The sequence below is a fragment of the Ascochyta rabiei genome, chromosome 12 (assembly GCF_004011695.2).
Source record: "Ascochyta rabiei chromosome 12, complete sequence".
NCBI lineage: Eukaryota > Fungi > Ascomycota > Dothideomycetes > Pleosporales > Didymellaceae > Ascochyta > Ascochyta rabiei.
The window spans coordinates 1204558-1230405 of NC_082416.1; the positions used below are offsets into that span (position 1 = coordinate 1204558).

General features: G+C 36.0%; 1 protein-coding gene across 1 annotated transcript, besides 36 other annotated features; it reads right to left on the reverse strand.

Moving 5' to 3' along the window:
- The first annotated feature begins 117 nt into the window (after positions 1–117).
- Positions 118–787: a mobile genetic element.
- Positions 534–561: a tandem repeat.
- Positions 788–800: 13 nt separating the features above from the next.
- Positions 801–1075: a mobile genetic element.
- A 63-nt stretch (positions 1076–1138) lies between these two features.
- Positions 1139–1168: a tandem repeat.
- Positions 1169–1815: 647 nt separating this feature from the next.
- Positions 1816–7563: a mobile genetic element.
- Positions 2027–2172: a mobile genetic element.
- Positions 4279–4442: a mobile genetic element.
- Positions 4279–4487: a mobile genetic element.
- Positions 7564–7743: 180 nt separating the features above from the next.
- Positions 7744–9237: a mobile genetic element.
- Positions 8555–8587: a tandem repeat.
- A 704-nt stretch (positions 9238–9941) lies between the features above and the next one.
- EKO05_0007469 (uncharacterized protein) lies at positions 9942–10133 on the reverse strand (the record flags this gene model as incomplete). The annotated part of the gene is made up of 1 exon (XM_059637052.1): positions 9942–10133. The coding sequence occupies one exon, from the start codon at positions 10131–10133 to the stop codon at positions 9942–9944; it is 192 nt and encodes a 63-aa protein (XP_059493035.1).
- Positions 10134–11187: 1054 nt separating this feature from the next.
- Positions 11188–11230: a tandem repeat.
- A 1877-nt stretch (positions 11231–13107) lies between these two features.
- Positions 13108–13257: a mobile genetic element.
- Positions 13236–15105: a mobile genetic element.
- Positions 14031–14143: a mobile genetic element.
- Positions 15106–15476: a mobile genetic element.
- Positions 15224–16585: a mobile genetic element.
- An 11-nt stretch (positions 16586–16596) lies between these two features.
- Positions 16597–17008: a dispersed repeat.
- Positions 16700–17473: a dispersed repeat.
- Positions 17020–17063: a tandem repeat.
- Positions 17474–17519: 46 nt separating the features above from the next.
- Positions 17520–17604: a dispersed repeat.
- A 35-nt stretch (positions 17605–17639) lies between these two features.
- Positions 17640–17710: a mobile genetic element.
- Positions 17707–17710: a direct repeat.
- Positions 17711–18211: a long terminal repeat.
- Positions 17711–25416: a mobile genetic element.
- Positions 17723–17954: a mobile genetic element.
- Positions 17754–18615: a mobile genetic element.
- Positions 18616–20529: a dispersed repeat.
- Positions 20530–21471: a mobile genetic element.
- Positions 21228–21391: a mobile genetic element.
- Positions 21228–21436: a mobile genetic element.
- Positions 21500–21938: a mobile genetic element.
- Positions 22014–22267: a mobile genetic element.
- Positions 22293–25418: a mobile genetic element.
- Positions 24922–25416: a long terminal repeat.
- Positions 25417–25420: a direct repeat.
- Positions 25419–25848: part of a mobile genetic element that runs on past the window's edge.

The window sequence follows — 25848 nt, forward strand, 5'->3', positions numbered from 1 at the left end:
GTTTCCGCGCGACTCTCAAGTCAGCCCCAAGCTCAACATGCCTCAAATCACACCCACGAAGAAGATGGCATGCAACCATTGTCAAGAAGAAGTCTCCAGGACTGCTCCGGAGTGCCCTACCGTGTCCGTGCGCGTGATGCCCGGATTCGCGTGACGCCCCACTAACACCAAATACACCAATCTTTGACGCGTCACAACACAACTAATATAGATCTAATTTAATCAGCAATAGAAGCAATTAAACCCTTAAAACTAGGAGAGGATTTTTTGTATAACAAAGTTGCAGCTAGGTTTAGTGTTAATAGATTAACGTTAGCTTAAAGACACTAAGGCCTTTAGGCATCACACGCGACTAAGATTATTAAATAATAACAACTTAACCTATAATAAGAGATAGAGCTAGTAAAGTATATAGAATTACTTACTAGCTGTTACTTACCTCCTACATAAGAGATAATACAGAATTTTGCGTTACTACTAGCCTAAAAACCAGTCTCTAAAAGCTAGGTTACGCGTTTTATTGATAAGTACTCTATCTATCTTATCTTATGTTACTTATCTAGGATAGATTACTAGCGTTATAACGCTAATTCCTACAATAAATATAAGCTCTATTTTAACCTGCTATAGCTTAAGATTACTAAATACTCTATTAAGCCTTACTATATATATAATATAGACAAAAAGGGCTTTATAATTAGATAGACTATTAGAATAAAATATATGTTTAGCAAATATATATAAATAAAGGGAGAGGTTAAAGGATCTACTTAAGATAGCAACTAGGTGTTGAGTTTCACACTTTAGACAAAGTCCGTAAGTAATTGTTTAATTAGGTCTTAGGGATAAGTACGTGCAGGGGTTCTTAGGGGTAGTTGTCTAGTTAAAGACTGTAGTAACTAGGGGTTGCAAGGAAGAGTATAGAGTAGACTATCTGTTTTACAAGTAGGGTTAAGATATCCTAATAATAAAGTTAATTAACAAAGTTAAATATAAACTATAAGGGTTATGTTTCTATAATCTATATACTTAAGGTGTTCTATATTATCTTATAGTTTCTTATAGAGTCCTATAGGGGGCCTTATAAGAAGTATAGGATATATGTAGAAATTGTAGGACATTATATAACCCTGTCTTATAGTCTTAGCTTAGACTTATATGTAGACTTTGTAGAACATTATATAATCCTAGGCTAAGCGTTGCGCTAATCCTACTTGCATTATTAGTAATAAAGTCCCGCCTTGCAGTCCTTTCCCAGGATTGTAACACTATCCTTCTCCTCTACAATTTATGCCCTTATAAATTAACTAATAGTCTCTTAAAGTACCTAAGCCTAACACATAACAGGAACCTAAATAAATAATACTAGATATCTTGCTATAGTCGCCTGTAAGTACTGCGCTAAGAAGAGTATACCTTATAAGATGTTATTACTAAATAAGAAGTGTAGTAACTGTAAATACAACAGTATAAAGAAATGTAAACTAGTAGATCTTCCTATCCTAGATTTTACTAAAGTTAATAACAAGATGCTGCGTTTAGAATAGATAGAAGATAAAGCTGCTAAGGCAGAAGAGGTAGTAATAGCTGCCCTTTAGGCGGCGTGCGTAAAGTTAGGTTACGTACGTAAGCAGAAGAAGTTCCTAAAGTGTTATAAACAGTAATAGTTTAATGTAAGTGCTTAGTTTGTTAAGGAGATTAAGCCCTTAGAGCAACAAGAGGAGTTGCTTAATAACGTTATTACGCTAGAGAACAGGTTAATGCCTAGGTTGCTTGCCTTAGATTGGGCGACGCATCCCCTGCTACTAGATCCTAATACTACTAATACTAGCGTAATATCTATTAGCAGTGCGTAAGATTTATAGGTAGTTCCTATATGTTTTCTAAGTCTAGGTATCCTAACTATTTAACTAGGTACCTTTGTTAGTTACTATTCCCTTTATGTATTACTATTTTTTTAACTTCCTATTTATCTTTACTATTGGCTTAATAATAGAAGTTCTTCTAGATAGGCGTTCTAGGGTTAGCTGGTTCTAACAGTGAGATGTGGAACACTAGGTAGATCTTTGCATCCTTTAGCAGATTAAGTCTGTAGTTAACTAGGCTTATCTGCCTAGAAATAAAAAAGGGTCTAACTTTAACGTGGTCTAGTTTTTTTGTTAGTCTTTGTGTTTAAAGGTTTTTTGTAAGAAGATAGACTTTATCCCCCTCTTTTAGCTAAGGTGCTGTTTTTCTTTTCTAGTTAACATAAGAGATTACTTATTCTTAAGCCTTACTAATGTTTTCTAGCAATTTCTAGTGTACTTCCTTTAGTTTAGCTACTAAGAATATTACTAATTTAGTCTAAACAGTTGTTTCTAGACTTCTAGTAAAGAGATTTAGGTGTCTCCTGTAATTTGCGAAGAACAGTGTTATACCCATTACTTCTAATAATTTATTATTATACGTAATCTGTACTATAGGTAACAGTAAAACCTAATTATTCTGCTACTAGTTACTGTATATCTGTAGGTATGTTTCTATAGTCTAATTTGTTCTTTTAGTCTGCCTATCTGTCTGCAGATAATAAGGAGTTAATAGCTTCTTCTTAGTACCTATAGCTGCTAACAGCATAGTCTAATAGTTTAACGTGAAGAGCTTGTCTTAATTGCTAATAATTAATTCTAGTATGCTATAGTACCTAATTACTTAGTCTAAGAATACTTAAGCTAGTTGCTTAGCAGTATAATTGTAACAAAAAGGTATTATCTTAGCGTGCTTAGTAAATCTATCTACTACTACAAAAATTAAGTTATAGGCGTATCCTGTAACAGGGTCCTTAGAGACAGGTAGCTGTGTAACAAAGTCTATAGTAATATTTATCTATAGTGCTGTTAGTAGCTCTATAGCCTGTATCTCTCTGTATTTTATATGTGTACTGTGCTTGTTTTGTTAATAATTAACATAGTTCTTAATGTATTTAGTAACCTTATCTTTTATATTCTTAAACTTATAATATCTTTTAATAAGTTCTATTATGCGTGTAATTCTAGGGTGTCTGTATAGTAGGTTGTTATAATAACTAGCTATAATGTTTCTTAAAGTTCCTCTAGTACTTATAATAGGATGCGCTGTTTCGGTTAAACTTATATTATATTATTAAGCTACTGTAATAGTCCTAAGGATCTATCCTTGTTAATTCTAAGTATAGCATGCTTATTAATTGTTTTTATTCCTATAAGGTTATGTTGTTAACTAAGTATATTAGCTCTACTATTATCTTTTCCTAGGGTATATAATATCCTAAACTTGTATCTTTCTAACAGTTCTAACTATCTAACTTGTCTTCTGTTAAGAACCTTAGTTATTATAAAATAAACTATGTTCTTGTAGTCTGTGTATATAGTAAGGTCTAAGCAGCTTTCTATATAGATTCTCTAATATTCTAGGGCTAATATAATTGCTATAAGTTCCTTATTATATATATAATAATTTTCTTCTAGTCCTATAAACTTTTATAAATAGTAGGTAATTAGGTGCTATAGTCTATCTTGTTCTTATATTACGTAAGCTCCTAATACTAAGTTAGAGGTATTAGTCTTAATCTAGAGTAGCTTTCTACTCTTAAATATAATTATTGTAGGTGGTTCTATGTATACTTATTTAAGTAACTAGAAGGAATCTTCTTATGCTTGTTCCTATTTAAATAGAATATCCTTCTACGTTAGCTTAGTAAGCAGTAGCGCTTTTATAGAGTAGTCCTTAATAAAGTGTTAATTAAAGTTAACAAAGCTAAGGAATTCCTAGATTCCTTTAACTATTTTTAGTGTTAGCTAATCCTTTACAACCTAAATCTTCTTTAGGCTTATCTTTACTCTGTATCTTCCTATAACATAGCTAAGGAATTCTACTTCTTCCTTATACTATTCGTACTTCTCTAGCTTTAGGCAGAGGTCTGCTCTTCCTAGGCAGTCTAACACTTCCTTAATGTAGATTATATGTTCTTCTAGTGTCTTACTATATACTAGGATATTATTAAGGTATACTACTATTATTCTGTCTAAGTGTGCTCTTAACATGTTGTTAATTAGAGCCTAGCACGTAGCTAGTGCATTAGTTAGCCTAAATAGCATAACTAGGTACTTGTAATAACTGTAACAGGTTCTAAACGCTGTCTTCTATTCCTTACCTTCCTTTATACGTATAAGGTTATACGCTCTACGTAAGTTAAGTGTAGTAAAGTACTATACTCTACTAAGTCTCTCTTATAACTCCTTAATATTTAGTAGCAGATATTAATTCTTAATTATAATATTATTAAGCTTTCTGTAGTTAACATATAGGCGTAGCAGGCTATCTTTCTTAGCTGTAAAGGTAATAGGGAATCCTGCTAGAGATTCTAATTCTCTAATAAATCTTTTCTTAAGGTTCTCCTTAATGTACTTGCGCAGTACCTTAAGTTCCTTTTCTAAGAGTCTGTATATAGGTCTAAAGGGCGGTTCCTTCCCTTCCTAGAGCTTAATGTTGCAGTCCTATAGTTTGTGCTGCGGTAATACCTTTATAGTCTTCTTATGCTAGAAGAGTTCTATATAACTCTTATATTTATCTAGGATGTTAGAAGGTGCACTGTCCTTCTCCTTAACTACTAACTGTTGTTTCTTTATGTTGTAGTTAACTGCTCTATCTTAGCGTGTCTTATGTGTTAAAGAGATATTGTTAATCTCCTTCTTATCTACTAACTGCAGCGTGCGTTGCGTAGGTATTAGTATAGCTATGCAGTGCTTACATCTATTAAACAAGATTTGTTACTTCTTCTAGTTAATTTGTAGATTGTGCTCTTATAACTATAGTAGTCCTAATATAACATTGTAGGCGGCTGTCTTAAGAATATTAAGGTCTAACTTCTCTTTATAGTCTTGTATCCTTAGGGGGGCACCTTAAACTTTAAGCGTAATTCTTTCTTCCCCTAGTATTAGTTCTCTGTTAGCTACTTATAATAGGTACAGTTCTTCTTTATACTATAGTTAAAGTCTAGCTTCTTCTACTACTATACAGGATATGTAATTTCCCTAGGCTCCTAAGTCTAATAATGCTGATAGCTCTACTCTATTTAGTATAATAGTAAGCTTAATTAGGCAATTAGTCCTAATAGAGTTAATAGATTAATCCCTAGCGCTCTCTAGCGCTGTCCTAAAAAAGACTTGTTCTTAAATCTGTTATGTTCCTTGTGTCCCTAGTAAACCTCGTAATTAGGATTTAGGCAGTTCTGCTAGTGCGCGTTATAGCACTATCTATTAACTACTAGCTATATCTAAATAATTACTTATAGGTTGTCTGTTCTAGGAAAGTAGGCATAGCTGTACTTGTTAATAAGGTGCTTCTTGTATAAGTTGTTTTAGCAGTTGTACTACTAAATATAATAAGATTAGTGTCCTAGAGGAAACTATCTATAGTTTAGCTTAGATTCTTAGTGTACACTATATTAGTTATTACTATAGGCTGTCCATAATAAGTCTCTATATTGCAGATTTCTAACATCTAGTTTATACTAGGGTTGTAGGCTTAGTAGTAGTAGAAGTAACATTAGTAAGGGTTGTTGTTCCCTTATGCTTTGTAAGCTGCGCTATATCTCCTTTTTATACTAGTGTTAGTCTTTAGTAGCTTCTAGTAGGTTTAATACTTGTTAGCAGTTATTAGTCTCTTATTTAACCTGCCAGATAAGCTAGTTAAATTCTAAAGTAAGTTCTTCTTCCTTAGATCCTACTATAGGTTAAATAAGTTCTTAGCATATATAGGCGTACGCTTCTTCCTTAGTATAGCGCTTATGCTATTAGCGTTAGTATTAGCAATGTGTAGTGTCTTATCTAATTTCTATAAGTGTTTGTCTAGAGGTATCTAGAAGGTTGTCTATCTTGCGTTAGTAGTCCTTTGTCTCTTTGTAGGGTTTGCTAATGTTGTTAAGCATAGCTTGCTCCTTAACAACCTCTTCTAGTTTGCGCTTAATAACCAGAAGTTCCTTGCCTTTAAGACTAAAGTAGCTTATTCCCTATTATTAGAACAGGCCTTTGTGTTTTTTACTAACCTTAAGGCTTGTTCCTTCTATACAGTATTCTACTGCATAATACTATTAGTTACTATTAGTAAATAGTACTCCTTTGCCCTCTGTAGTGTTATAGTAAGAGGTTACTATATAAATTAGAGGTTTAATATTTTTATTATTATCCTTAGGACTAGACTCTAGGTCTTCTATAAGTTGTCCTATATTATTAGTAACTACTTCCTAGTTACTAGCATCTACAGTATTAACTTTGCAGGTAAGAACATTAAGCTGTTAGAGAACCTTGTTCTTTATCTTACAGTCTCTTGTAAACTAGCCTAGTTTGCTACAGTTATAGCAGTCCTTGCTACTGTCCTTATTAGAGTAATATCCTCCTCTACCCTTCGCGTTCTACTGTCCTAATAGCAGTCCTTTGTTAAGGTTTAAGAGATCTATAGCCTCTAGTCTAAAGTATCTACTCTGCGTGTTACTGTAGATGCGTTAGCTAGTGTTAGGCTAATAACATCCTCCCTATTGTCCTTAGTTTAGGTTGTTGCGCTATTAGTTCCTTAGTAGGCAATTGCTAGTAATAGTAACAACGCGCGTTCTAGGGTTATTATAAAGCTCTTACTAAAGTTTATATAGCTGTACATTAATGTTAATAGAGGTATTAATAAGGTTATTAAGGTTATTAGTACTTGCGCTGGTGCGCATAAGTTCCTCCTTAACCTTAGGCTTTAGTCCTTGTCTAAACATAGTTATTAGAGTAGTGTTATCCTAGTTAGTGTTAGTAGCAAGTTACTAGAACTCTGCGGTGTAGTCAGCAGCTAACTTGTCCTGCTTAATCTTCTAAATATTGTGTTAAGTAATAGTAGGTTTGTTAGAGACTCTAAAGATTAGCTTAATCTTTTCTTTAAAGTTGTTAAAGTTGTTTATCTATTTATCTACTTCTACTAGTAAGTTGCTAGCTTAGAACTGTTGTATAAAAGGTTTAATCTATTAGAAAGCTTTACTATGCATATAGCTAGTAATAAGAACTACTTATTTGTCTATAGGAACCTTCTTACTCTAGAAGGTAAAGAAGAGGTCCTACTGTATAAGCTAGTTATTAAGTTTATTACGCTCTCTATAGTATTAATCTAGTTTATTAACGTTTATAATGCTTAAGGTGTAGACAGCTCCTTCTATGTCTACATCTATGCTAGAGCTGCTAGGGGTAGCGCAAGATCCTGTAGTACTTATCTTAGGGGTGTTTAAAATATTAAGTTTTACACTTTAGACAAGGTCTGTAAGTAATTGTTTAATTAGATCTTAGGGATAAGTACGTGCAGGGGTTCTTAGGGGTAGTTGTCTAGTTAAAGACTATAGCAACTAGGGGTTGCAAGGAAGAGTATAGAGTAGACTATCTGTTTTATAAGTAGGGTTAAGATATTCTAATAATAAAGTTAATTAACAAAGTTAAACACAAACTATAAGGGTTATAGTCCTATAATCTATATACTTAAGGTGTTCTATATTATCTTATAGTTTCTTATAGAGTTCTATAGAGGGCCTTATAAGAAGTGTAGGACATATATAGGAATTATAGGATATTATGTAACCCTATCTTACAGTCTTAGCTTAGACTTATGTGTAGACTTTGTAGGACATTACGTAATCCTAGGCTAAGCGTTGCGCTAATCCTGCTCGCATCATTGGTGATAAAGTCCTGCCTTGCGGTCCTTTCCTAGGATTGTAACACTAGGATTAGTAGACGCTTGTAGCCTGTGTGTGTGCTAATAGATTAGTGTTACTACCTAGGCTTATCTACACGTCTAAGAAGAGCAACATTAAATTAGACTAGGTAGCTAAAATTAAGCCAGGGGTACACTTAGTGATAGTTACCTTGTCTCCCTTAGGATAGTTAAACAATAAGATTAGGCTTGCGTAGCTAGAGTAGGTGTTTAATTGCTATACTAAGGAGAAAGCTTAGAGGAAGTAGAGGTTATTAATACTAGATAGCTATAGATCCTACGTAACAATAGACTTTATTAATTACTATAATAATAACAAGATACTCCTGGCTGTGTTACCTCCTTACTTAACCTAGACGCTCTAGCTGCTTAATATAGTGCTGTTTAAGCCTCTATTAACAGTATACTTAAAAGCTGTTATAACAGAGATCTATAAGTCTTAAAACTATATAAATATTAAGAGAGCAGACTTCTTTTAGCTCTTCTATTAGGCGTAGATCTCTAGCTTTACTAAAAAGCTAATACTTAAGTCCTTTAAAGCAACAGGTATCTATCTACTTAATTCTAATATTATCCTTAATTACTTTACTAAAACACTACTAGAGAGCTTAGAGAGCTTAGATTTAGATACTATATTATTTTCTGTTTATAGTAATAAAGACTAGCTTAAAATAGAGACGTTATTGCAGAGGGTTGCTAGAGATAAGAGTAGTCGCAACGCTAAAAAGATACAACAATTAATCTACTATATCTTAGTTAAGGCCTTACTCCTCTAATATAAGATAGATAGCCTTAAAAAGACCCTTAAGAAGTAGAAGAAGTATAAGAAAAAGAATAAAACTTTAGATTTGCAGTAGTAAAAGGAGTACTACAGTAGTGCTGTTTTCTAGTTACTAAGGAAGATTAAAGAAGTACACTTCTGTAAAAGGATAAGAAAGCAAGAAGAGAAGGAGGAAGCACTTAGAAAAGTGACTAATAAGGATCTAGTAGCTGCTAAGAAGCTGGTTAAGGAGAAGGAGAAGGAGGAGAAGTGTGTAGTAAGAGAGGCAGCTAAGGAGAGGTATAAGAAGAAGAAGGCTAATACAGCAAATTAGAAGGCTAAACAGAAGGCTAAAAAGCAGCGTTAATAATAAGAACTTAACGCTGCTAAAGCTATATAATTACCTTAAAAGAGTAAGAGGAAAGCTTTATAAGCAACCTAGCTAAAAAAGTATTAAAAATATACTTCTAGGGATAATGTTAGTAGATGTAGTCCCCTATTACCGCCTCTAGCTGCTCTAACTATTACTACCCGCAGCAGCTGTAATATTACACTTATAAGTAAATATAGATAGGCTAAATTAATTATAAGCATTACTTTACTACTCTACTATAAAATCTTATAATAATAGCTATTGTGGGTGGCTATATAACCTCATCTCTGTATAAGCGTTGAGGCGGTTAGTGGGGCGTCACGCGAATCCGGGCATCACGCGCACGGACACGGTACCTGCCCACCAGGAGGTCTATGCAGACATCGCGACTGCAACAAGTATCCAGCGGTCAAGCACAAATATGTTAAGTAGTGTCGTGTATAATATCTTCCCCTTACCACACTGCTTTGCTAACAGCAAACAATTAGCGGGATCTTCATCTTTGGGATAATGCGTGGACGATGGACGCGATGGAGGAGGGGGGGGGGGGGGGCTTGTGATTGGAGCATATCTTAGGCCTCTCGAACCATAGTTCATAGTACACTAAATCAGCCAGACAAGACGCTGTCCTAGAAATGAATACGAGACTGTGCCACATTAATTGTCTATGAATGTGCGCATGTAATGTTTCCTCAAGACCTAAGGGCACATGCGACCAGGGCGACGTTCGTCGAGCACGATAGTCGAACGCAACCCCATGAAAGCGGAACGGATCAACGCTTGTCCCGCAGCAGCGCCAAGCCTTCTAACCGCGCAAAAGTCCTGGAGAAATCACGGCTAAAACCACGACTGTAGTCAGATTAAAGCAAACAAATCAAACCGAACCGGCCGCACACGGTCTCGCTTAAAGATAGGACAGGCTGAGCGATGGAAAAGCCACGAGCGGCAGTATACTCTGACAGACTCAACATTTATTAAGAGCGAGCTCCCTGAAGAGGCATTGCCTACCGCCAGAGCTACTGGACAAAAGGTCTTCCCCCGTTGGTCCCGCGAGCGTCTCTAAAACGAAGCCGCCACGCTTAAGCTCATCGCATTAAAAACATCTATACCTGTGCCCAAGTTCCTGCGCTTGTACGAAAAGAATGGCCTGCTACACCTTAAGACTGCCCGCGCTTCGGGTATACCTTTAGACGACTTAGCTTCTGACACAGCCACCAAACATGTCGCCGACTGTATAGAGTCGTCCATCATACCCCAACTTCGCAAACTACAACATTACACTACAGGCAGCATCGACGCCACTCTACCACTTATCCCGCCGAGTTAGATAACGCATAAAGACAAACAGTTAAATTGGGTTCAAAAATCCTTACGCAATCCAGATTTTGTGTTCTGTCACAATAATCTTGGTCAACACAATATCTTCGTTGATCCGGATACCTTAGAGATCACTGCAATCATCGACTGGGAATTTGCCGGATACTTCACGGAGGAGTTCAAATATCCTCTGTGGCTGAAGTCTTACAAGGAGCAAGGACAGGATCATTTGCAGACCGATCATCTCATAAAGTTTCTTGACGATACTGGTGAGAGCACAGAAGCGCGAATGCAAACATCTCCATAGTAATCACCAAAACGTTTGGCGTCAGTCTTTGGAGGCTTATGAAGAGGCTTTGCAGTCACCACCATGACAGCGTACGCTCGCCCAGCCTAACACCCGCGTCTGCAGCACGTCCGCACTCTTCTGCTTCGCATTTGCATCAGTACCTTCCTCCAGCAGTATCGCCCGACGCATCACAACCCAATACATATGTTGGTCCATGGACTTAGGACACAGTTTGTGAGCAGTAAAGAAGGCTCGAGAAAAATGCATAGGTCTGGGCACCAGCAGCGAATCAACAAGGCTCTTAACGTTTGGAACTGATCAGATTTGGTGCGTGTAATTCGGGAATTAGAAGACGATAGAAACGATTCTTAGTATTCGTCTTAATGCTCAATGCTGTACAACTCTATGGTTTCTAAGATTCACTCTGTGTATTGTGACCTGGCTAAAAACAAATGATGAAGTTGCTTTTATCATTCATGCTTCATCGTAGGGTCTAATAAGATTGATGACTCAAATTATACACATAAGTCCAAATACACAGCATACCTTTTTAGTCTTGGCAGATACTCGTACATCGTGATGTTTGGTTCGCGCTCAGCACCCTCTGATGTTTCTTCTGTATCTTTATAGATTGTGTTAAGCCGAGGCGTAAAGCCACGCCTCAGACGCAATAAAAGTTTGTGAGTTCGGTAAAGGGCATGGTGGTGGTGGTGGTGGTGGTGGTGGTGGTGGTGGTGGTGGTAACGGAGTGATCGAACTTTGATCTGACGGCGTGATATGAGACGATTAACGTGCTCTGCCCGTAAGCGAGAAACGCCCCTCAGCGAGATGGACCAAACGTTCAGACAACTCACTCTTTCTCACCGGCAGCTAAATATTCTTGTTTGGTGTAATGCTGTTCTTCAGCTACTTCTCTTTGCCATCCTCTATCGCAGCAGAAAAAATACAACTGTTGAGGGCATGCTGGCGATTATCTTGCGCGTTACGTTAAAGACGTCTTTGCCTTCTAACCCTGCTGTAGCGCCGCTATCAACACATTCTTCCTGTTCCGGAATGCAGATCTGATAGGCCTAGCTTAGACGCACATTGTCCTAGATTGCAAAGACGATCAGACCTTGAAAGTGTGGTCTCCGAGGCTATCTCCGTGTTAGGGGCACCTGCCCTTAGCGCTGTGAAGTTTGGCAGCTGGCTCTAGTGTGCTTATGTGGGTGTAAGAAAACCAGCAAGGTGGAGTGTATTTTATTCAACGCTATGTGTGATCAGCTTGAACTGTGGCGCTCTTCCGCTTCCGTGGCAGCGCCACATGCTAGCAACCAATCTCAGAACGTGCCGGCTGCCAGTATCAATATATCTAAGACGCATCGAATCAAGAGACGTGGTTAGCCCATAATTTTATTTGCACATGTATTGAAAACGTTGCTAGCCAAGCGTCGCTGTAAGATACATAAGAGTTATAGTTCAAAGCTAACTCGCCGCTGTTAGCCCTAGAGTTCTGAGGGAGCAAGTGGTTTACGCGTGGCTGGACGCTGCAGGAGCTTCTCGCACCTAGCGTGGTTAAGTTTTTTTCACGCGAATGGCACAAGCTCGGTAACAGGGTGTCGCTAGAGACTCAAATCCACGAAGTCACAACTGTTCCGCATGCCGTGCTCAGAGGGGCACCCTTGTCCCAGATCGAAAGAAGCAAACTGCTTAGGTGGGGAAGAAATCGCCGTACGAAGCTTAACGAAGACGCAGCGTACTCTTTATCAGGCGTTCTTAACGTTAAAGTCACGCCTGTTTACAGTGAGGGAACTTAGGAAGCATTCTGGCGGCTTCATAACAAGATCCAAAAGCAAGAGGAGTGCCTCTGCGACTTACGCCCTACAGATCCCTGCAACAACAAGAAACATATTAAGGACACAAAGGGCGGCTTGCTAGAGGGCTCGTACTGCTGGGTGCTTAACAATAGCAGCTTTAAGTAATAGCACACAAACCTATAAAGCCAGCTGCTGTAGGTTAAAGGTAATCCTAGCAAGGGTAAGACAATGTTGCTCTGCGGCATTATTAACAAGCTGCAGAAGACAGTCGCTAGAACCGCGTCTGTGTCTTACTTCTTCTGCCAAGCTACTAACTTACGAATTAACAGCGCTACAGCTGTGCTGCGCGGACTGCTATACTTGCTTGTTAATCAGCAGCCAGCGCTTACTGCGCACGTTCGCAAGAGATACAATTAGGCAGGCAAGAGCATGTTAAAGGATGCAAATGCATAGGTTGTCTTAACAGAGATCTTTGCAGACGTGCTGCAGGACCTGAATTAGATACTACCTACTTACTTATTAACGCGCTAGACGAGTGTGTAACTAACTTACCAAAGCTGCTCTAATTTGTTGCAAAGCAGTTGTCTGCCTCTTCTCGCGTTAAATAGATAGCGTCTAGTCGCAACTGGCCAAGCATCAAAGAGCAGCTTGAGCAGGCTGGGAACAAAGTAAGGCTGAGTCTTAAGCTGAATGCAGAGTCAGTGTTAGCGGCTGTTAGCGTCTTCATCTAACACAAGGTCTCTCAGCTAGCACTACATAAGAGGTACGACTTGCAAACTTAAGATGCAGTGTTCGAACGTTTAACGTCAAACGCCAACAACACTGTTACAATCCTGTGCCAGGGCACAGCACAAACATAAGTACCAGCCAACCAAGACCCCCTGACTCCGCCCTAAAGGATCGAACAGTGGAGAAGGATAGAACAGAAAGGGATGTTACGTGACTGCTTATTAATAACGTACTCCACAGGTGAGCGGATCAAACAGGTGAGCGGATCACTCTGCTAAGACCACACCAAATTTCTACCCTATTATAGCTCGCATTAGCCCACTTTAGCCTTATATACAGTAGTGCAGTATATAATATTATTTAGAAACATCTTCTACAGCCTTCCTATATGTACGTAAGTTATGTCTAATATTATAGCACTTTGTACAGCGTCTTTAGGTTACTTCCCCTCCTTTAGCGCGTACTTGCTTCTTTACCTTCTTACTATTACTACGCGCCCTAAACTTAGTTAGAGTAGTTAATTAAAGGCCTTCCTTAGCTGTTAGGACTTTCTCCTGCTGTAATTGCTTTCTTTTATGCGATTTACGTTACGTAGCAGCCTTATTTACTGCTTAAAGCCTAGTAATCTCTCTTTAAGCTAACACCAGCTTATACGCTACTATAGCTGCGCCTTTAGTAAGCTTTTTAAAGGCCTTAACTATTAAAGTTAGTAAGCTGCTTACATGCCTTTAAATCCTCTCTTAAACCAGCGTTAATTGCGACCCTAATTGCAGGGTAGTGCTTAGGGTTTAGGACTGCTAGGGCTTATCTTCTATAGTAGGTAGCGGTAGGGTACGTAGGCAGACATCAAGACCTATTATAACCTGTTCTAGGTTAAGGGGGACTATTCTAGCGCCTTAGAAGCCTCCTTAGATATTGCTAGAAGTAAATGTCTCCTTATAGGCGTCTATAAAGTATAGTAGGAACTTAGTTTTAGTAATATAAGTAATATAGTTATATATAAGATTCTTAGCTTAGCGCCTATATGCCTTCTTTAGAGGGGCAAAACAACCTATATCTAGTGGTTGTAAGAGGTAAGATAAGTGTAGAGGCATACACAGTATAACAATCTTTGCTTCCTTACAGTATTGTTAGAAGTTAAGGGAGTTGTAGCTCTTGTAGCTGTTAATAAGGAGTAGCTGGTGTACTTCTTAGGTGCGCGTCTTTGTATAGGCATTAAAGTGCTTTAACTAGTCTAGACTAAGCTTGTTAGTAGTCCATCTGTTCTTAGAGACTCTAATAACCTAGTTATAGGGCAGATTGTCCTCTTTGTACCAGGCAGAGAGGTAGTTGCAGCCTTTAAAGATAATAAAGGGTAGAATAGCCTACCCTGTGCTATTAATGCCCTGTATAACTGTTGTCTACTCTTAATTGCCCTGCTGTACTGCCTTTAGCTGTCCTTAACGCTCTAAGCCTGTAACAACTGCTCCTGTTAATATCTAGCCTATTATAAAGCCTGTCTTATTAAAGTTATATATGTTATTATCCTAGATGCTATACTTAGCTTTAACATTTGCTACAAGCCTAAACCAGCCCCTAATAATCTCTAGATCCTTACAGAGGGCTCTCTTGTAGTTGTACTTGCGATTAAACCTTACTTTAAGGTTAGGGCAGCGCTTAATAAACATGTTAGGCTAGTTTATACTAACATAGCCTATATTACGCTTAGCACGCAAAGAATTAGCTATATCAGCTATAGCAGCCAGCTAAGGGGCAAATCCTTATACATCTAGCTTAAGGATATACTTAGTAATTATGTCTTTCTTAGTCTAGTCTATAATCTGTTAAACTAGCGTATAATTAGCTTGTATAGGTTGTCCTATATATTAAGCGTGTAGTGTGCTATAAGGCATGTTATATATAGCTGCAGCGCGTTATATAGTAAGTATTGCGTCTTATTTAATTGCCTAGAGCGCAAGCTGTATTACAGCTTCTCTTAAGGGCGTAGATTAATGTTGTTGTTGAGGCATTGCGTGGTAAGGTGGAGGTTTGGTGTGGTCTTGGCAGAGTGATCCGCTCACCTGTTTGATCCGCTCACCTGTGGAGTACGTTAAGCATAACATATATAACTGCTTATTAATACGTATAGTATAATATACTTATCTATAAGGACCTATATATATTTTATTAGACTAACTTTAGTTACTTATTAATAAGTATTATATCTCCTTAGTATATAGTTAGTAAGAATATAACCCTTATAGTTTGTGTTTAACCTTATTAATTAAGTTTGTCTTTAGAATCTTAACCTGCTCTTAAACTAGACAGTCTACTCTATACTATTTATTACACCCTATCTTTACAAGCTTTACTTAGTTAATAACCCTAACTAATCTACTAGTGCTTATTCCTAAGAACTAATAGAATTAGTGCTTATAGTTTTTAACTAAAGTATAACTTTTATATTTTAAATACCCCTAAGATATGTACTATTAGATCCTATACTACCCCTAGTAACTCTATATCTAGTAACATTAATATAGATATAACTGTTACTACTAGCACTATAAACGTTAATAAGCCTAACCTTTACTACAGATATTATAGTAAGCTTAATAACTAGCTTATATAGTAGGACCTCTTCTTTACCTTCTAAGATAAAAAGGTTCCTAAGGGTAAATAGGTAGTCCTTGCAGCTAGCTATATGCGTAGTAAAGTGTTTACTTAGACTAAGCCCTTTATACAGCAGTACTAAGCTAGTAAGGCCCTAGACAATATAGCTAAATAGATAAAAGACTTTAACCTATTTAAAGAAAAGATTAAGCTAATCTTTAGAGTCTCTAATAAACTATATATTGCTTAACGCAACATTTAGAAGATTAGATAGGATAAGTTAGCTGCTAACTACGCTATAGAGTTTTAGCAGCTTACTACTAACACTAACTAGGACAACACTGCCCTAATTACTATATTTTAATAAGAATTAAAGCCTAAGGTTAAGAAAGAACTTATACGCACCAGCGCAAGCACAGAAACCCTTAATAAGCTTATTAATACTGCTATTAACATTAACGTATAACTCTATAAACTTTAGTAAGAACTTTAAGATAACCCTAGAGCACGTACTACTATTATTGCTACTAATAGGCTGCTACTAAGGAACTAGTAGCGCAATAACTTAAATTAAGGACAGTAAGAAGGCTGTAATTAGCTAAATACTAGTTGCTGTATCTACAGCAACACTTAGAGTAGATACTACAGACCTAAAGCAATAGACCTCTTAAACCTTAACAAGGGACTACTAAAGCAATAGAATAAGAAGCCTAAGGTAGGTAACTAACACAGAGGCAGCAGGGACTGCTACAACTGTGGTAAACCAGGCCACTTTGCTAGAGACTGCTAGAGGAATAAGGTTTACTGCTAGTTAAATATACTTACCTATAATTATAATAATACAGATGCTAGTAAATAGGAAATTCTTACTAATAACATAGGACAACTGCTAGAAGACCTAGAGTCTAGTCTAGAGGACGATAATAACTGTATTGTACCTCTAATTTGTGTGGTAACACCCTACTAGGACACCTAGACAGTATGGTGGCAAAAGGGTAGGGGTAGGGTAGGGTCCACATGGGGTAGGGGTAGGGGTAGGGTAGGGTCCACATGGGGTACGGGTAGGGGTTGGGTAGGGGTTGGGTAGGGGTTGGGTAGGGTAGGTGTCAGCGTCCAACTCTTTAACTAAAGCAGTTATTGCAAAACTTTGTACTACAAAAATATAGAGCAAAACGAGCGCTTTCAAACGGTCTATATACCGTGAGATTCCGATCAGACCTGGTAGAGTTACAGCAGTTGTTGTGTAAATCCTAGGTCGTTACTACGTAGGCCTACGTAACAACTGCTCTAGCTCTACTAGTTTTGAACGGAATCTCACGGTATATGGACCGTTTGAAAGCGCTTGTTTTGCTCTATACTTTTGTAGTACAAAGTTTTGCAATAACTGCTTTAGTTAAAGAGTTGGACGCTGACACCTACCCTACCCAACCCCTACCCAACCCCTACCCAACCCCTACCTGTAACTCTTACAGTAAAGCAGATATTAAGAGATTTTGTACTAGAAAGATATAGAACAAGGAGAGCGCTTTCAAACAGTCTATATTTTGTGAGATTCCGATCAAAACTGGTAGAGCTAGAGCAGTTGTTAAGTAGGCCTACGTAGTAACAACCTAGGATTTACACAACAACTGCTGTAACTCTACCAGTTCTGATCAGAATCTCACGGTATATAAACCGTTTAAAAGCGCTTGTTTTACCCTATAATTTTATAGTATAAAGTTTTATAATAACTGCTTTAGTTAAAGAGTTCCACGCTAACACCTACGGGCCCTACTTAGGCCTACCTCTTCCCTACAGACCCTACCCCAAACCCTACCCTACCCTACCTCTACCCCTGGTCCGTGTAGACTGTACCCTACCCCTACCCCACGCTAGAGGTACCCCTACCCTACCTCTACCTAACGTCCGTGCGGACCCTACCCTACCCCTACCCCATGTGGACCCTACCCCTACCCTACCCCTACCACTGGTCCGTGCAGACCGTACCTAACCCCTACCCAACCCCAGGGTACCCCCTACCCTTTTGCCAGCGTACTAGACAGGCAAAGAAACAGAGTACTACTCTAACAACAACTAGCAAACGATAGACAACCTACTAGACACCTGTTGAGTTTCACACTTTAGACAAAGTCTGTAAGTGATTGTTTAATTAGGTCTTAGGGATAAGTACGTGCAGGGGTTCTTAAAGGGGTAGTTATCTAGTTAAAGACTGTGGCAACTAGGGGTTGTAAGGAAGAGTATAGAGTAGACTATCTGTTTTACAAGTAGGGTTAAGATATTCTAATAACAAAGTTAATTAATAAAGTTAAACACAAACTATAAGGGTCATGTTCCTGTAATCTATATACTAAGGAGATATAATACGTATTAATAAGTAACTAGAGTTAGTCTAATAAAATATATAAGGGTGCTTATAGATAAGCATATTATACTATACTTATTAATAAGTAGTTATATATGTTATGCTTGTTAACAATTAGTTACGTAATAACCCTAGGTGTTCTATCTTTTTCTACTTATTGTTCCTCTAGGATGAAGTTAAGGGTTTAGTTAGATAATACTTATTGCTGTGCTGCTCCTTCTGCACAGAATCGTAACACTATCCTCCCTTCCCCTTTAGTTTGTCCTTAAACTACATAATTATATTTTAGAGATTTATATAATCTGTAATTTCTACATGTAGTAACCTGTAAGTTAAGATGTCTTTATATGCCTATAACCTTTACCTTATATCTAAAATCTGTTAAGCTAACACGCCCTCTAAAGTTCCCTATAATTGTTATTTCTTTAAAGGACACAAGTGCTATATTATACTAGGTAGTTTAAGTTGTCTAAAGTGTGCTAAGTGTACTAAGGCTAGTAAGCTATATGTAAATATGTCTTAGATATTATTAGATAAGACTTATAAGAAGTATAAGAAAAAGGTAGAAGATAATAAACCTCTTCTAGTAACTATAATTGCACGGTTACTACAGAACAAGAGAATTTTAAAATAGGCAAATAAACGTGTGCAGTAAAAGGCGCTATATCTAGCAAATAAAATAGCTAAGTTAGGTAAACTTAATTTAGCTAAGGAGGTTAATTATTCTGTAGCGTTAATTAGCATGTGCGCTTTGCCTACTACCTAGAGTACCCTTAGCTTAATTAAAGAGTCTGTAGCAAACTATAGTACTTACGTACTAGTTAGCAGTAACTTATAAGGTGTATAACCAGTTCCTATATATTTTCTAAATTAGGGTATTCTAACTATTTAACTGGGTATCTCTGTTAGTTGCTATTCCCTTTATGTTTTATTATTTTTTTAACTTTCTATTTATCTTTACTGTTAGCTTAATAATAGAAGTTCTTCTAGATAGGCGTTCTAGGATTAGCTAGTTCTAACAAGGAGATGTAGAACACTAGGTGGATCTTTATATTCTTTAGCAGATTAAGTCTGTAGTTAACTAGGCTTATCTGCCTAGAAATAAAAAAGGGTCTAACTTTAACGTAGTCTAGTTTCTTTGTTAGTCTTTGTGTTTAAAGGTTTATTGTAAGAAGATAGACTTTATCCCCCTCTTTTAGCTAAGGTGCTGTTTTTCTTTTCTAGTTAACATAAGAGATTGCTTGTTCTTAAGCCTTGCTAATGTTTTCTAGCAATTTCTAGTGTACTTCCTTTAGTTTAGCTACTAAGGATATTGCTAATTCTGTCTAAATATTTGTGTTAAGGCTTCTAGTAAAGAGATTTAGGTGTCTCCTATAATTCGCAAAGAACAGCATTATACCTGTTACTTCTAATAATTTATTGTTATATGCAATCTGTGCTATAGGTAACAGTAAAACCTAATTATCCTATTACTAGTTGCTGTATATCTGTAGGTATGTTTCTATAGTCTAATTTATTCTTTTAGTCTATCTATCTATCTGCAGATAATAAGTAGTTAACAGCTTCTTCTTAGTACCTATAGCTGCTAACAGCGTAGTCTAATAGTTTAACGTAAAGAGCCTGTCTTAATTGCTAATAATAAATTCTAGTATCCTATAGTACCTAATTACTTAGTCTAAGAATACTTAAGCTATTTACTTAGCAGTATAATTGTAACAAATAGGTATTATCTTAGCGTGCTTAGTAAATCTGTCTACTACTATAAAAATTAAGTTGTAGGTATATCCTATAATAGGGTCCTTAGAGACAGGTAACTGCGTAACAAAGTCTATAGTAATGTTTATCTATAGTGCTGTTAGTAGCTCTATAGCCTGTATCTCTCTGTATTTTATATGTGTACTGTGCTTGTTTTGTTAATAATTAACATAGTTCTTAATGTATTTAGTAACCTTATCTTTTATATTCTTAAACTTATAATATCTTTTAATAAGTTCTATTATGCGTGTAATTCTAGGGTGTCTGTATAGTAGGTTGTTATAATAACTAGCTATAATGTTTCTTAAAGTTCCTCTAGTACTTATAATAGGATGCGCTGTTTCGGTTAAACTTATATTATATTATTAAGCTACTGTAATAGTCCTAAGGATCTATCCTTGTTAATTCTAAGTATAGCATGCTTATTAATTGTTTTTATTCCTATAAGGTTATGTTGTTAACTAAGTATATTAGCTCTACTATTATCTTTTCCTAGGGTATATAATATCCTAAACTTGTATCTTTCTAACAGTTCTAACTATCTAACTTGTCTTCTGTTAAGAACCTTAGTTATTATAAAATAAACTATGTTCTTGTAGTCTGTGTATATAGTAAGGTCTAAGCAGCTTTCTATATAGATTCTCTAATATTCTAGGGCTAATATAATTGCTATAAGTTCCTTATTATATATATAATAATTTTCTTCTAGTCCTATAAACTTTTATAAATAGTAGGTAATTAGGTGCTATAGTCTATCTTGTTCTTATATTACGTAAGCTCCTAATACTAAGTTAGAGGTATTAGTCTTAATCTAGAGTAGCTTTCTACTCTTAAATATAATTATTGTAGGTGGTTCTATGTATACTTATTTAAGTAACTAGAAGGAATCTTCTTATGCTTGTTCCTATTTAAATAGAATATCCTTCTACGTTAGCTTAGTAAGCAGTAGCGCTTTTATAGAGTAGTCCTTAATAAAGTGTTAATTAAAGTTAACAAAGCTAAGGAATTCCTAGATTCCTTTAACTATTTTTAGTGTTAGCTAATCCTTTACAACCTAAATCTTCTTTAGGCTTATCTTTACTCTGTATCTTCCTATAACATAGCTAAGGAATTCTACTTCTTCCTTATACTATTCGTACTTCTCTAGCTTTAGGCAGAGGTCTGCTCTTCCTAGGCAGTCTAACACTTCCTTAATGTAGATTATATGTTCTTCTAGTGTCTTACTATATACTAGGATATTATTAAGGTATACTACTATTATTCTGTCTAAGTGTGCTCTTAACATGTTGTTAATTAGAGCCTAGCACGTAGCTAGTGCATTAGTTAGCCTAAATAGCATAACTAGGTACTTGTAATAACTGTAACAGGTTCTAAACGCTGTCTTCTATTCCTTACCTTCCTTTATACGTATAAGGTTATACGCTCTACGTAAGTTAAGTGTAGTAAAGTACTATACTCTACTAAGTCTCTCTTATAACTCCTTAATATTTAGTAGCAGATATTAATTCTTAATTATAATATTATTAAGCTTTCTGTAGTTAACATATAGGCGTAGCAAGCTATCTTTCTTAGCTGTAAAGGTAATAGGGAATCCTGCTAGAGATTCTAATTCTCTAATAAATCTTTTCTTAAGGTTCTCCTTAATGTACTTGCGCAGTACCTTAAGTTCCTTTTCTAAGAGTCTGTATATAGGTCTAAAGGGCGGTTCCTTCCCTTCCTAGAGCTTAATGTTGCAGTCCTATAGTTTATGCTGTAGTAATACCTTTATAGTCTTCTTATAACGTACTCTACGGGCGAGTCGAACACACAGGCGAGTCGGACACTTAAATTCACACCAAAAATCACAATTCTTACACCTTAATATCTCTACAACCACACAATAAAATTGTCTAGAAATTTAAAATCTATGCTGCATCTATATAAAAATAAAGAGTCCAGAAGCACTAAGCTCTATTATAGATACACATAGAGGTATTTAAAAGTACGTTAAAATAATCCCTGTATTTTATATCTTACTTACTAACTTCTACATTAGTAGGAGGAAAGCTAAGCGCTTCTATAGTCTTTATCTTTATATACATGCAGCGTAGTATATTAATTTTTAAATAATTTTATTGTGTAGTTGTAGAGATATTAAGGTTCAAGAATTGTGATTTTTGGTGTGAATTTGAGTGTCCGACTCGCCTGTGTGTCCGACTCGCCCGTGGAGTACGTTACTAGAAGAGTTCTATATAACTCTTATATTTATCTAGGATATTAGGAGGTGCACTGTCCTTCTCCTTAACTATTAATGTGCTGGTGCACATGGTAACTTCCTTAGTAAGAACCAGGATGCTTAGCTAGTGTACGTAATCTGGCCGGCAGAGGGGTATAAGAGACCTTGACAGGAACTGTCAAGGCAGGACACCTACGACAACAACTGGAATCACCTACTTATAGAATTCAACTACCATATCACCCGTCTCTTTAACTCTTAACAATGATGATGATAAGTACACTTCCTGATGTGCCTACTAACGAGATGCTTCGATACTTATACTGGAACATTAACTGTTGTTTCTTTATATTGTAGTTAACTGCTCTATCTTAGCGCGTCTTATATGTTAAAGAGATATTATTAATCTCCTTCTTATCTACTAACTGCGGCGTGTGTTATGTAGGTATTAGTGCAGCTATACAGTGCTTACATCTATTAAATAAGATTTAGCACTTTTTCTAGTTAATTTGTAGATTATGCTCTTATAACTATAGTAGTCCTAATGTAACATTATAGGCAGCTGTCCTAAGAATATTAAGGTCTAACTTCTCTTTATAGTCTTATATCCTTAGGGGGGCACCTTAAACTTTAAGTGTAATTCTTTCTTCCCCTAGTATTAGTTCTCTGTTAGCTACTTGTAATAGGTATGGTTCTTCTTTATACTATAGTTAAAGTCTAGCTTCTTCTACTACTATGCAGGATATGTAATTTCCCTAGGCTCCTAAGTCTAATAATGCTAATAGCTCTACTCTATTTAGTATAATAGTGAGCTTAATAAGGCAATCAGTCCTAATAGAGTTAATGGATTAATCCCTAGCGCTCTCTAGCGCTGTCCTAAAAAAGACTTATTCTTAAATCTGTTATGTTCCTTATATCCCTAGTAAACCTTACAATTAGGATTTAGGCAGTTCTGCTAGTGTGCGTTGTAGCACTGTCTATTAACTACTAGCTGTATCTAAATAATTATTTATAGGTTGTCTGTTCTAGGAAAGTAGGTATAGCTGTATTTGTTAATAAGGTGCTTCTTATATAAGTTGTTCTAGCAGTTATACTACTAAACATAACAAGAATAGTGTCCTAGAGGAAACTATCTATAGTTTAGTTTATATTCTTAGTGTACACTGTATTAGTTATTACTGCAGGCTGTCTATAATAAGTCTCTATATTAGAGATTTCTAACATCTAGTTTATACTAGGGTTATAGGCTTAGTAGTAGCAGAAGTAATATTAGTAAGGGTTATTATTCCCTTATACGTTATAAGCTTCGTTACATCTCCTTTTTATACTAATATTAGTCTTTAGCTTCTTCTAGATTATTTAATGCTTATTAGCAGTTATTAGTCTCTTGTTTAACCTGCTAGATAAGCTAGTTAAATTCTAGAGTAAGTTCTTCTTCCTTAGATCCTACTACAGGTTAAATAAGTTCTTAACATATTTAGGCGTACGCTTCTTCCTCTGCTTAGCGTTTAGGCTGCTAGCAATAGTGTTAGCAATGCGTAGTGTCTTGTCTAATTTCTCTAAGTGTTTATCTAGAAGTGTCTAGAAGGTTGTCTATCTTATATTAGTAGTCTTTAGTCTCTTTATAGGGTTTACTAATGTTATTAAGCATAGCTTGCTTTTTAGTAACTTCCTCTAGTCTACGTTTAATAACCAGAAGTTCCTTGCCTTTAAGACTAAAGTAGCTTATTCCCTGTTAACAGAACAGGCCTTTGTATTTCTTACTAACCTTAAGGCTTATTCCTTCTACACAGTATTCTACTGCGTAATACTGTTAGTTGCTGTTAGTAAATAGTACTCCTTTGCCCTCTGTAGTGTTATAGTAAGAGGTTACTATATAAATTAGAGGTTTAATATTTTTATTATTATCCTTAGGACTAGACTCTAGGTCTTCTATAAGTTGTCCTATATTATTAGTAACTACTTCCTAGTTACTAGCATCTACAGTATTAACTTTGCAGGTAAGAACATTAAGCTGTTAGAGAACCTTGTTCTTTATCTTACAGTCTCTTGTAAACTAGCCTAGTTTGCTACAGTTATAGCAGTCCTTGCTACTGTCCTTATTAGAGTAATATCCTCCTCTACCCTTCGCGTTCTACTGTCCTAATAGCAGTCCTTTGTTAAGGTTTAAGAGATCTATAGCCTCTAGTCTAAAGTATCTACTCTGCGTGTTACTGTAGATGCGTTAGCTAGTGTTAGGCTAATAACATCCTCCCTATTGTCCTTAGTTTAGGTTGTTGCGCTATTAGTTCCTTAGTAGGCAATTGCTAGTAATAGTAACAACGCGCGTTCTAGGGTTATTATAAAGCTCTTACTAAAGTTTATATAGCTGTACATTAATGTTAATAGAGGTATTAATAAGGTTATTAAGGTTATTAGTACTTGCGCTGGTGCGCATAAGTTCCTCCTTAACCTTAGGCTTTAGTCCTTGTCTAAACATAGTTATTAGAGTAGTGTTATCCTAGTTAGTGTTAGTAGCAAGTTACTAGAACTCTGCGGTGTAGTCAGCAGCTAACTTGTCCTGCTTAATCTTCTAAATATTGTGTTAAGTAATAGTAGGTTTGTTAGAGACTCTAAAGATTAGCTTAATCTTTTCTTTAAAGTTGTTAAAGTTGTTTATCTATTTATCTACTTCTACTAGTAAGTTGCTAGCTTAGAACTGTTGTATAAAAGGTTTAATCTATTAGAAAGCTTTACTATGCATATAGCTAGTAATAAGAACTACTTATTTGTCTATAGGAACCTTCTTACTCTAGAAGGTAAAGAAGAGGTCCTACTGTATAAGCTAGTTATTAAGTTTATTACGCTCTCTATAGTATTAATCTAGTTTATTAACGTTTATAATGCTTAAGGTGTAGACAGCTCCTTCTATGTCTACATCTATGCTAGAGCTGCTAGGGGTAGCGCAAGATCCTGTAGTACTTATCTTAGGGGTGTTTAAAATATTAAGTTTTACACTTTAGACAAGGTCTGTAAGTAATTGTTTAATTAGATCTTAGGGATAAGTACGTGCAGGGGTTCTTAAAGGGGTAGTTGTCTAGTTAAAGACTGTAGTAACTAGGGGTTGTAAGGAAGAGTATAGAGTAGACTATCTGTTTTGTAAGTAGGGTTAAGATATTCTAATAACAAAGTTAATTAACAAAGTTAAACACAAACTATAAGGGTTGTATTCCTGTAATCTATATACTAAGGAGATATAATACTTATTAATAAGTAACTAGAGTTAGTCTAATAAAATATATAAGGGTGCTTATAGACAAGCATATTATACTATACTTATTAATAAGCAGTTATATATATTATGCTTGTTAACAATTAGTTACGTAACAACCCTAGGTTTTCTGTCTTTCTCCACTTGTTGTTCCTCCAGGAGGAAGTTAAGGGTTTAGTTGGATAATACTTATTGCTGTGCTGCTCCTTCTGCACAGGATCGTAACAACACCTTAGGACAAGAGTTTAACTAAATTAGCGCCCTACTAACACGTAAATAAGAATACATAGCTTAACAACGCTAGAAGTATAATAACAAAGAAGCCTATTACTAAATATGTTAACAACTTATTAGTTCTATAGGAGTACCTAAAATTACAGAAATAACACTAGAACTCTAAGAGCTTGTTTACTAGGTTAGAAAAGAAATTAACAATAGTAAACAGTTTACTAATAACCTAGAAGAAGCTAAAGACTAGCTTTAGTGTAAGTAAGAAATACAGCTTAGCCTAGAACGTATGCAGAAGCAGAAAGAAGCACTACTAACAATTAGCCTACAACTACAGTATATCCTAGACTACTAAAACCTAAAATATAGAAACCTTACGTAGATAGTATACACTAAGAACAAATACATAATATACTATAATAAGAAGCTTAGC